The sequence below is a fragment of the Lissotriton vulgaris genome, chromosome 5, assembly GCF_964263255.1.
Source record: "Lissotriton vulgaris chromosome 5, aLisVul1.2, whole genome shotgun sequence".
NCBI classification, from domain to species: Eukaryota; Metazoa; Chordata; class Amphibia; order Caudata; family Salamandridae; genus Lissotriton; species Lissotriton vulgaris.
Window position 1 is genome coordinate 969,211,698 of NC_141693.1, and position 12,200 is coordinate 969,223,897.

General features: G+C 47.1%; 1 protein-coding gene across 1 annotated transcript in view; it reads right to left on the reverse strand.

The window, feature by feature from the left end:
* Window positions 1-12,200, reverse strand: part of LOC147711837 (uncharacterized) — a 92,826-nt gene that overhangs the window by 32,494 nt on the left and 48,132 nt on the right. Inside the window, 2 exon segments of the mRNA XM_086922565.1 lie at window positions 10,875-11,174; window positions 11,412-11,466. Of these exon segments, the coding sequence (XP_086778691.1) occupies window positions 10,875-11,174; window positions 11,412-11,466 (355 nt within the window).

Here is a 12,200-nt window from a genome sequence, read left to right on the forward strand (position 1 = left end):
CCAACAAGGCCAGTTGGCCTAGGGACTGCCACAGGTGGTGGCTTATGTAAGTTTTGCGCAATTGTATGGTTATTGCACCTCTGAATGTGTTTCCTTGCATCATGTGTTATTCCTGCACCTCTGAATGTTTTTAGACATCATGTGATTTTTGCGCTATTGTATTGTTCTGGCACCTCTGAATGTGTAGGTTTATGCATCATGTGTTTCCCTTTACTACACCGCTGAATGGGTTTTCATGCGTAATGTGTTGTGCTTATACCCCTAAATGCTGTGCGATACTTAGGTGGTGGTTCTTTTTAGTACAGGTGGTCCTAGTGAGGTCCTGGTTCCCTGCGTGACATTCTCCTAAGGTGTTTAGGGTTGCGTAGGGGGTACTTACCTGTTCCCAGTAGTTACTGGATGTGATTTATAACTTACTTTGTGCTACAGTGATTTTATATTCTTTTATTCTAATTTCTGACAGTATTTCATTTCTACTAAGTGCTGATTCTGACAGTGGCCCATGTGGCCCTGTCTTGTAAATAATCCCTTGTGAATATTGCCCGTGCCAGTTGGCACAATGTACATGTGTGATACTATCTGATGTGTGTTTACAATACAAAAAGTTATTTTATAAATATCCTTGTGTGGAGTTCCTTTTGTGGTGTGCCTAGTATGCTGTTGTTGTTGTGTGCTGGCGCAAATGCTCTACACATTGCCTCCGAGTTTAGCCTTTCTGCTCGTGCCAAGCTACCAGGGGGTGAGCAGGGGTTACCTTGGCGTGCGACTCCCTTGCCCTGACTAGAATGGTGGTTTCTGCCTGGCTTTGGCATCAGCCTACCAGAAATAGCCAGTTCTAACACTAACGCAGTGGTTGTGGCTCTAGCGCGCAAGCCTTCAGTAGGTTGCTTCTTGGCCAATGCATAGCTGATTTTGATGCAGAGCACAATCCATCCTGAGCTGGTTCGCTTCTGCATCGCTAGACCATTTTCCGCACCAACATATCCCCCGAAGTGTTGGTCCTCCGCCCAGACTTCCTGTGCTGTACCGACTGTAGAGTCACTTCCTTTCTTCTGCGGGATGTGGAGGAGCACAAAATGTGGGCAGGGTGAGGATTAGCCTACATGTAATAGGATGACCACATTTGTTAGAAAGGAGGTCTGTATGCGAAGCACCAGCTTATCAGGATACATGGAGGTAAAGAGTCTTCGATGAGAAGGCCTGAAGCTCACTCAACGAGCAGATGCAATCGCCTCAAGGAAGGCTGTTTTGATTGGCTTCCGACAGAGGCGACAATTACGGCAAAGTTCGAAATGAGACATAATAAATGGTATATGGGGGGGCGGGGGGGGGGGGGGGGGGGGGCGGCTTTTAAGAGCCTATGTACAATAGGGGACCTGAAAAATGAGGGCTGGTCAGGCAGTCACAGAAAAAGCAGATAGCCCTTAAGAGTGCAGAGAGCAGAGCCCTGCTGGGCATGGAAAAGAATGGGTAGAACTTCAGGTCGAGATTTTGGGGTGGGGTGCAGATAGGGGGGCTCAATGTGCTTTTCTGTGCATCATCCCACAATTTTTTTCCCCAATGGCAGGCATATACAGTCTAGGTGGCGGAACGCTGGCTGCTAAAAAATACATTAGCCTTCAGGAGGTCATAAGCTGCCAACTGTCCCTGCTCAATCTCCACAAAGGCGTCACAGTGGACAGGCTCAGGAGGACTGCTGCAACAGAGATACTCATGAAGGGGCAGCCTGTTCAGAGGTTCAACTGGCATGCCCAGTACTTCGGGATACCAAACTCTTCGTGCCCAATCTGGTGCCACAAGTATGACTTGGACCTGGTCATCCCTGAACATCTTGATAACTCTGGGCAGGAGTGGTACGGGTTTAAAGGCACACAGAAGGCCTGAACTACAGAGAGTTCTAGAAGTGTGGTGAACCACGGCTGACAGAAGGCGAGAGCTCCACTGGAGACCAAAAGTGTCTCCGGGCGAAAGCCACCTTGGAAACTTGCACACAAAAAAGCTGATGCTGCGCATCCCAGAGGCAAACAGATCTAACAAGAGGTTCTACCACTGTCGAAAGACCTTGCGCCACCTGCGGATGGAGACTCCATTCATAATTCACTAGGCAACAACGTCAGTTAGTCTACACTAGCTTTCAGGGAACCTGCCCGGTGTTGAACCTATGCCCTACTGTTTTTAGCCATGTCTAGAGATGCAGGGTCTCGACAGGATCCACGACCCCACACCACCAGTTTGTTGCAGTACAACATGGAGTTGGTTGTGTCAGGGAACACTTGTTATCCTTCTCTTGGAGGGTAAAAAGGATTTCAATGACAGTACGCACAGGGCCCCAGCAGGTTCACGTGGAGTCCGGATTCTGCCGGAAACCAGAATCCTGTTATCTACACATCTTCCAGATGGATGCTCCAGCCCAGGAGTGCCGCATCTGTCACCACTGTGACAGCTGGTTGGCGAAGGGATGAAAACAAGTTACTTACCCGTAACTTTGGTTCCCCAGTATTGGTAACTTTCATAGATTCCCATGCTGTTTCATTCCCTGTCGTCGGAATGGGAGCCTCGGTAAATAAAAAAATATCATGGTACAAAAGAGAAAATTAGGCCTAGGCCTCATCTCATTATCCACCTCTTTATAAAAGACCAAACTTTCTGCAACCACCAATCAGAAGAGCCTCTCCCAATAGAACCCTCCTGAGAGCTCCTCAGATTTTCGTAGCCGTTGTGTAACAGCAATCATCTCAGTAAAAAAGGCAGAGCTTTCCCAGGGGAGGAGGGTGGGCGCATGGGAATCTATGAAAGTTACCAATACTGGGGAACCAAAGTTACAGGTAAGGAAATTGTTGTCTTGCCCCAGTATTGGAACTTTCATAGATTCCCATGTTTTTTTAATCAGAGTAGCAAGCAGTAAGCCACCAAAAAAGCACGTTTTGTTCCATGAATTATATATATATATATATATATATATATATATATATATATATATATATATATATAGACACACACAGTAAACCAAATGGTACCATAGTAGGGGATACAACAAGAGATACAAGATGTGCAAATCACAGGAAGGAGGGACTGTAGGGAAAGCTCACCTCTTATTGAAACAGATCTCAGGACTGCCTGTCCAACAGCTGCATCATCCTTCATGGAAGAATCCAGGCAGTAGTGCCCTGTGAAGGCATGGATACTACTCCACGTAGCTGCCCGACAAATGTCCTTGATAGGGACTCCCGACAGAGCCACTGAGGATGCCACAGATCTCGTGGAAGGAGTTCGAACTAGTCTTTGAAGCGGTTTGCCCGCCTGCTGATGGCAAAATTGGATAGCATTGGAAATCCAACGGGAAATACTGTGCTTGGACAATGGATACCCCTTCCGCGGAGCGCCATAAGATACAGACAACTGTTAAGATTTCCTGAAAGGTTTAGTGCGTTCCAGATAGAATTTCAGACACCTCTGAACATCCAAAGAATGTAAAGACCTTTCCGCTGGTGTGGTAGGTTGTGGAAAAAAGGACTTTAGAATCACCGGCTCATTCAGATGGAACTTTTGGGATGAACTTTGGATTTGTTCTCAGTATTACAACATCTTTCTTGAACTGCAGAAAAGGTTCTTCAATTGTAAAAGCCTGGAGCTCACTTATCCTCCTAGCAGATGTTAGAGCCAACAAAAGAGCAAGCTTCCATGACAGAAATTTAAGGTCTGCCTTATGTATGAGTTCAAATGGTGCTTTCATTAGATTAGTCCATACTAAATTTAGTTGCCAGACTGGCGGAGGAGGCCGGACTGGAGGAAAGACTCTGAACAGACCTTTCAGAAACTCCCTGATAATCCTTACAGACCAAAGCAAAGGACCTGGAGATGTGCGCCTGAACCTTGAGATGGGTCCCAGATGCACCTTGACCGAGGAATGAGCCAACCCTGATTTAGCCAGGGAAAGAACATGAGGCCAAGTCTGATGTGGGTGCGCAGTGTAAGGATACAGATTTTGTGAACACCACCAGAGACAAAACCTTCTCCACTTAGCCCATTAAGTTTTGTTTGTACTTGGGGCTCTGGACTGAGACAGAATATCTTTACATTCCTCGGAGAGATCTAGATCTTTAAATTCTCTGTACTCAGGAGCCACGCAGTCAACTGGAGCGATTTGGGATTCGGATGAAGTACCTGGCCCTGTCAACATAGACTGAACCGGCTGTAGGTGGATTGGCTGATCCAGAGACAGTAGGAGGAGTTCCGTGTACCAGAACTGTCGGGGCCACGCTGGTGCAATCAAGATCACTGTGCATGGTTCCGCTTTGATCTTTCTGATGACTTTCGGAATTAGGGGAATTGGAGGAAAGGCATAGAGAAATGCGCCGTACCAAGCAATCGAAAGCGCATTCCCAGAGGATCCCTGATGGTGATCCCTGCTTGCGTAAAGTTGACATTTGGCGTTCTCAGGGGTCGCAAACAGGTCTATGGCCGGGATCCCCCAGACCGTGAAGACTTCGTAGAGGATGGTTTGGTCCAATTCCCATTCGTGAGTGACCGACCTCTGGCGGCTGAGAGCGTGTGCTTTTTATTTGAGCGTGCCCGCGAGGTGCTCCGCTGACAGCGTAATGTTGTGAAGAATAGCCCAGTCCCATATTCTCTGAGCTTCCTTTGAAAGAGCTTGGGATCTGGTTCCTCCTTGTTTGTTGATATAATGCATGCTCGTCGTGTTGTCTGTGCGGACCAGCACTGTATGATCTTGAACCCTCGGCAGAAAAGCTTGAAGAGCCAAGCGAATAGCCATCAGTTCCAAAAGATTGATGTGGAACTTCCGCTGACTTGGGTTCCAATGACCTCTCACATGTAAATTCTGCAGAACCGCTCCCCAACCTTCTAGTGAGGCGTCTGTCGCCACAACCATGGGAGATGGAGGGAGCGTGAAGTTTAAATCTTTTGAGATGTTCTCTCGAACCAGCCACCAGCTGCATGAGTCTCATCGCTGGGGTTACAGTTATCCTGTCCTCGAAGGAGCCTTCCTCCTGGTACCATTGCTTGTCTATGGTATGCAGGATGAGATCGATCCTAGCAGGGACTTGTAGAGTCGTACCTACAGGGTCTTCTTTTTCTGCAATAGACAAGCCGACTGCATGAGCTTGTGTTGACGCTCCTCCGTTGGGAAAGCTTTGCAGCATCTGGTTTCCAGAATAGAGCCTAGAAACCTTACATACCTGGCTGGCTGAAGGCCTGATTTCTCTATGTTGAGTTGAAAACCCAAGCTGTTGTAAAGTTGGATGCAATGTGAAACCGCCTTGGAAGCCGCTTGAAAAGATGGCGTCTTTATAAGCCAATCGTCTAGGTAGGGGAAGACTTCTAGAGATTGCTTTGAGGAATGCAGCCACAGGTGCCAGAACCTTCGTAAATATCCGTGGTGCAGACTTCAGGCCAAAGGCCTTGAATTGGAAGTGGCTCTTGCCCACTGTAAAGCGAAGTTATGGTCTGCGAGCCGGATGGATCGGGACGTGGAAGTATGTGTCCTCCAAGTCCAGTGTCGCCATGTAGTCTCCTGGATTCAGAAGACGTAGAATATCTTGAAGAGTGACCATCCTGAATGAGAGCTTTATGAGAGAGGTGTTGAGCTCTCTGCGATCTAAAATTGGACGCCATTTGTCTTTCGTCTTGCGAACCAGGAAAAACCTGGAATAAAAGCCTTTCCCTCTCAGAGTGTGAGGGACCGGCTCTATTGCCCCCTTGATGAAGAGTTGGTGGGCTTCGAGACGTAGCAGTCTAGGATGTTTTACGCTGCTGGCGCCAGGAGCTCTGATTGGAGGAAGCTGTTGGAACTCCAAGGTGTGGCCACTCCGAATGATATTGGTCGGATGTTATATTTATCCAGCTTTTCAGACAAACAATCCTGCTTCCCACAGATGATATTGGAGAGGCAAGAACAGTAGACATAGCCAGGAGGCCGCTATTGTCGCTTTGAGTGGTCTCTACCCTGGCGACCCAGTCGTGGTTTCCCTTGTTGGCGAGAGAAAGAGGCAGATTGTCCTTGCCTCTGCGAATATTGTGGCCTGTAGGATTGTGAGGACTGAGTAAGAGGAGTAACGTTGCTGGTATCCTCCTCTGCTGTTATAACCTCTCCCCCTCGCTACTCTGAAAGGAGTTTTAAGATATTGGAAGTTGCCTAAGGACTTGAGTGTTTCAGTGTCCTTTATCTCCTGCAAGGCATCGTCAATGTGCTTTCCGAAAAGCACATCACCATCAAAGGGCATGTCCAATACCTTGTTCTGTACTTCCGGGCGGAACCAAGTAGCCCAAAGCCATCCTTGCCTTCCGAGGACCGCCGAACCTGCCAGAGCTCTGAATACAGTTGTAGCTATGTCCATCGAGCAGTCAATCACTTCTGCAGAGGTTCATACCCCTTCCTCCAAGATCTTCAGAGCCTCAACTTTAACAGCCTCCGGTAGATGATCAAAGAACGGAGTCATATCACACCACAATTGGCGGTCATAACGGCCTAAAATTGCAAGCGCATTGGAGGCACAAACCAGAAGACTGGACATAGAGGAGAATCTCTTCCCTACATTATCCAAGCCTCTGCCCTCCTTGTCTGGTGGAGAAGCAAGAGGGGCTGCCGGGTTCTTAGACTTCCTCTGAGCTACTTACGAGATCACAGAGTTTTGGCTGACCCACCATACATGCTGGACTTCCATCCGGAGCTTTATACTTTTTTTCCAGTCGAGGCAAGACAGGAATTACCGTAGCAGGGGACTGCATGGCTTTCAGTCCCTCAGTCCAAACATGGTCAACTATAGGGTTAGAGCGGACAGATCTTTAATATGGTTCCTTGAAATCATAAAGGAAGCAGTCTGTATGCACCGTAGGCCCTGGAAGGCCAAAGCGCCTAGAAGCTCTCTCCATAAGTTTATGGAACCCACCTATATAGACAGGTGGCGAATCCACTGGATCTGATGACGGAGAGGAAGGATCTGGAATGACGTAATCGTCCTATTCTTAGTCAGGATGAGACTGCCTGCAGCCGCAGAATCATACCCAGTATCTTGAATGGTCTGAACCTGTACTGGTGGCTGCCGAACTTTTTTTTTTATCTTGAGATTGCGGCTGCACCACTGCCGTAGAGGATGGTGGTAAAGATGGAGAAGCCACCTGAATGCACTCCGGAGCCTGTGAAGGAAACCTCTTCCTCTAGTCCGTTAGCATTATTTGCAGGTCCGATATGAGTGATGAAGGCATGGCAACCATACCCTGTGGAACTTGTTGTAGAATCTGCTGTCTAGGTGGAGATTGACGCAGTTCCTCATAATAACCAGCAGAGTCCTGACACTTTACATGGAGTTGCGACGGACTGTAAGCCTCTCCATAAGGATCTTCATTATCCGCTTCGTCCTCATCTGAATTATCCACATCTAACAGTAAAGCTGGAGGAAGGGGAGTCACCCATCACGGAGAAGTCATATCCGGAGTGATCTGGCGTTTTCACAATAATTCTAATCTTTGCCACCTTTGAAGGAGGAACAGTCGACGAGGTAGTCGACGAGAGAGGCGTCGACGGAACTATCTTCGACTGAACCATCGTCGACGGAGAATCATTCATAGTCTATGGAGGAGCCAGCGGCCATACCGTCGACGAGCTCTACATTAGGATCAGAGCAGTCGTCGTCATAGCCAGTCGTGATCGATGTAGTCCTGGTCCCCCCCCGCCCAAGACATAGTCAAGAATCTTGATTCTCCCTCTTGGGTTAAGTCGGGGTCTAATGGCCATCGGTGTTTAGGATCAGAGCAGTCGTCGTCATAGCCAGTCGTGATCGATGTAGTCTTAGTCGTCCTGCCCCCCCCCGCCCAAGACATAGTCAAGAATCTTGATTCTCCCTCTTGGGTTAAGTCGGGGTCTAATGGCCATCGGTGTTTGGTGTATTTGCATAAACTTAAACTGATTTGCTTCCAGACCATATTTGTTGTAGTTCGGCAAACCCCATCTTTAGCCCCTAGAGTCCAGCGAGTCCAAATACTCGTTAGCCTTGATTTCCGAAGAGAAGTAGCGGGTAGCTCCCGGATTAATGATCTTCAATTGCGCAGGGTTAATCAAAAAAGCCTGGATCTTCTTATCCTGAAACGGTTTCAGCAACTGCCTTAGTCTCCGTCTCTCCCGTGCTATGGCAGTAATCCGGCCTTACAAAAAAAAAAAAAAAAAGAAAAAACTCCCAGATTGTCCTCCTAGCATCTGGCCTTGCCTTATCAGAAATGGACTCAGTAAAAAATTGCCAAAAAAGACCAGGACAGCCCGTCGTTTGTCTCCTTCCTTGGTCTGTAAGCGCTGTCTAAAGGGGATACGGTGAGCCCTTTGTATCTCCGCTGCCCAGTTCCAGTTGGACATTTCTGGGAAAGCTGAAGTGAACAGGCTGATAATGTAGGACCTGGCGTCAAATCCCTCCTGACCTTCCTGCACCCCAAGGACATGTAGATTGTTTCTTCTTTGTCTATTTTCTGATTCCTGCAGTTTCCATTGGATGTCCTTTAACTGGGCCTCATGAGCCTCCACCATTGTAGCTACCTTTCCAGTTTCATTTTCAGCGCCCATCACCTTTCCGCCAGCTGTGTAACTCTTTCCCCCATATTGGAAAATGCTTTAGATGGTTTACGAACCACACCCTGCATTTTCCACATCCCAGCTTGGGTTTCCTTACTGTCATGACGCGCCTCCTCTCTGTGGGCCAAGATTGCCTGATGAATTATCTCCAGGGTAGGGGGTCCTTCAGGTTTTGAAGCAGCTGTGGGTTTATCGCCCGCTCTGGACAGAGGTGTATAGGCTGAATAATCCCAAGAGAGATCTTTACTCTGTTTCATCCCTTTGCCTGATCGCCCTGGACCTTTTTTTGTTGATGGCAAGTCATCCTCACTCTCTTCCAGGTCCACATCCGACTAGAGGCTGCTAGCACCCTGAGAAGTACTTAACGCATCCTCTGACCACTCAGCTTCATCTGTCACCGAGAAGAAACAACCGCTCTGTTCCTTTTCCTCTTCCCCGCTGTCTTTCACACCAGATCTCAGCTGTATATCCCGCTTGCCTTACAGGCTCTTGAAATGCTGAGGGGGGCTTGGCACACTCCTTTGATCCTTTACTATTCAATACCCCTCCTTTTACCATCGGGGGATTACCATTTAGGTTAGGAGATAGAGCACCTGTAGTTGCCAGGTTAGATTCTATGGATTTCCCTGTCAATATCTCCTGCTGGTGGGTCCTCTTTTGCCCACCATTCAGCGATAACCCCACAGGGTCAATAAGATGTATTACTTCGGGACTCACCATGTCAGCAGCCTGGTCCCCTAAACTGGCCCCCACCGTATCATTAAGCCCAGGCACGGAGCGCCACTCAGGGGCAGTACTCACTGTGGTCGCAGTGTTTTATTCCGCTGCAGTAGCTTCACAACTGGAGGGTCCTGCTGGTTTAGGCCTGGCATTGCCAGCAATTGCACCGCCTTTCCCTCTCCTCAATTCCGCCGGGAGTTGCTTGATATATTGTCCCGAGGCATTATCCAGGGCTTCCGTGGCACTCGGGCGAGGTCGAAATTGCCTCACTCCGCGCTCTCCTCGCAGCAGCCGCTGCAGCTGCTTTCGTTGGGACGCTCACTGCTACCTTTGGAGCCATTGAGGGGGCGCTGGTGAGTCGATGCAGCAAGCGCCGCAGGCAAGCCGAGACAAACCGCCGAACAAGGCGTCGTACTGAGGTAGTACGATCGATGGACGCCAAACACCATCCGAGGCAGGAGGTAAGTGCAGTGATTCAATCAGATCCAGGACGTGGAAGAGGGGTATCTGAGCGAGGAAAAGCTGCACTAATTTTGCACCGGACACATTGCTAGCTCCAGAACGCTACCTTCTAGCTCCGCAAGCGGCCACTAGTCGGGCACCATCTTGCTCCTCCTCAGAAGAGTATCGTCCTCCCCAACAACTTCCAGTGTGAGCTCCGTGACTGTTTGCAAACTTCCCCTCGAACAAGACTAACAGCAGAGCGTCGGGCCACCAGTAGCTTTTGGGACACATACTGCACAGCCTTCGGGTTCATGGCCCCACACTCTGAGCACGACTTTGCGTTGCGCGATATTCCAGACACCAAAGGCACATGAGGTGCAGATCCACAACGGTCATTATCCGGTGACGGGAACTGCTGAGTTTGAAGCCGGTCCTTCACTGGGACATCAGACACCAACAAAAATTTTTTTTAAAAAGTGAGTAAAAAAACTGTCATGGGGTAGGTCTCTCCGGAGCAGCACTGGGCTGGCACATTAAAAGACCAGACATCAGTGCGCATGGGCGGCGGCATCTATTTAGTTTCCGGCAAACATCATCCCGGCGCTCAATGTGCTGATGACGGATGGGGAGCAGACATACACCACCTAGGGTACTGCTGAAAAAATTTCTGGCGCCAGACAGACGCCTGTAATGACAGTGAACTACCACATCATGCTTTAGTAATACATTTATGAAAAGTGAATTTTTAAACATTAACTGGGAATCATTATCGCTCCTGCCCAGATTAAATGCTATTAGTGAGCCATGAGGCAAGCCAGGGACCATTTGTACTCTATATATGGGTTTAATTCTGGTTATACATGGAGCAAACATTAAGTCTAGTAAAAAGATTTGTACAGCAGAAATGGTAAACTTTCATATTGGACTGTGCTCTCATGTGCTAAAGAAAAAGGCAGCTCCATAGGACAAAATATTTGCATAAGATCAAACAATTTGAGACCAGATCATGTACATAAGTTAGGTAAAGTTGATTAATCAAGTTACCAGACTTGCAGGTCCAGTAACATTTTTATGATGTTGAGCCTTGCAAGCCGGTTACTTTAAACAGTAAAAACAATTCAAATTGTCTCACCTTTATCGGTGGAAGAAACCGGCTCCATAGATCCTTTGAGTGGCCTCCCTCTTCTCTTCGGTGGAGAGTCAATTTTACCAGATAACAAAATGGAATTCGACTCAGTTAGTGAAGTCCCAACATCCTCAGTTTCAACAGAAAGGGATTTGTTGCTTGTAGGACTAGTTTCAAGCTTTCTTCTCAATCGTCCAGGAGTTTTTTCATTTTTATCTTCCACCTTCAAGGTTTGTTGCAGTCCCTTTTCAGGGTTCTTTCTAATGCTCAACATCTTGGACTGGGGATGCAGCAACAATTCAGGTTCTGAAATTAAATTTCATTTGTGAGTACTAGAAAGGTTTTTCATAAACGAACTGAAAAGTAACACTAACTGAAACACAGCAGTCTAATGCTGCTTGAACATTGGTGTGCAATCTATTCTTAAACAGTACAAACACAATTCTTAATTAGGGCAACTGGAAAAAAATAGATTCAGAAAATCTATAATATATATCTATATCTATATATCTATATATATGCACATACATGTAAAAAAATTACCTTCTGTGGTTTCCTGAACAGTGGAACTTCCTGTTTGGTCCTTTGTGGATTTAATCTATAAAACAAAAAAATACAGGTTAGCCAAAAGCAAAAAAGTAATTTTAAATTGCTAAAAATGATTTACGCAAATTAAAATCATGCTACAGGTAGAGATCTAAAATACCTGCCTCTTAAACCAACCTGGGATTAAGTGATTGGTTGAAGAGCAAGGACAGAGGGACAGTCAAAGCTCGCTAGTAAGCAAATCAGTTTTAAACTCAGATTGCTGCAATGAGCATCTTGTTCACCCCAAGCTTCCAATAAATGCTTGGTGGTGGGGAGGGTACTACAGTCAAAACATGCTGCAAGTTATATTTTGTTAACTTGTCAGAAGCACTGTAGTTTCTCTTGAAAACAAAAGTACTCCTTGCTCACTAGCGAGTTTTAAAGGTCCCTCAAAATCTGTAGTCACCAAGATTATAGACTTGCACAACTATAACACAGCTTTCGGATCATCATTAACTTATATACACAGTAAACAGGGCAGCAAATATTTACGGGATGCCACTGGAAAGAAAATACTCACTAAAGATGCTACACCCTCACAAAAAGGCAAAGAATCTCAGATACAAGAAAGCAAGACATACTGGGATTCTAAAGACTCAACTCCCTAACAATCAAAAGCAGTTACAAAGGTAGGGGAAAAAGATACAGGATGTCAGGACCCTGTAATGTATCCTGTATGGCCAGACTTACTAATGGCAATGTCCCTATGTCAATCAGTAGATTGATCAAGCACTTCATGTCGCA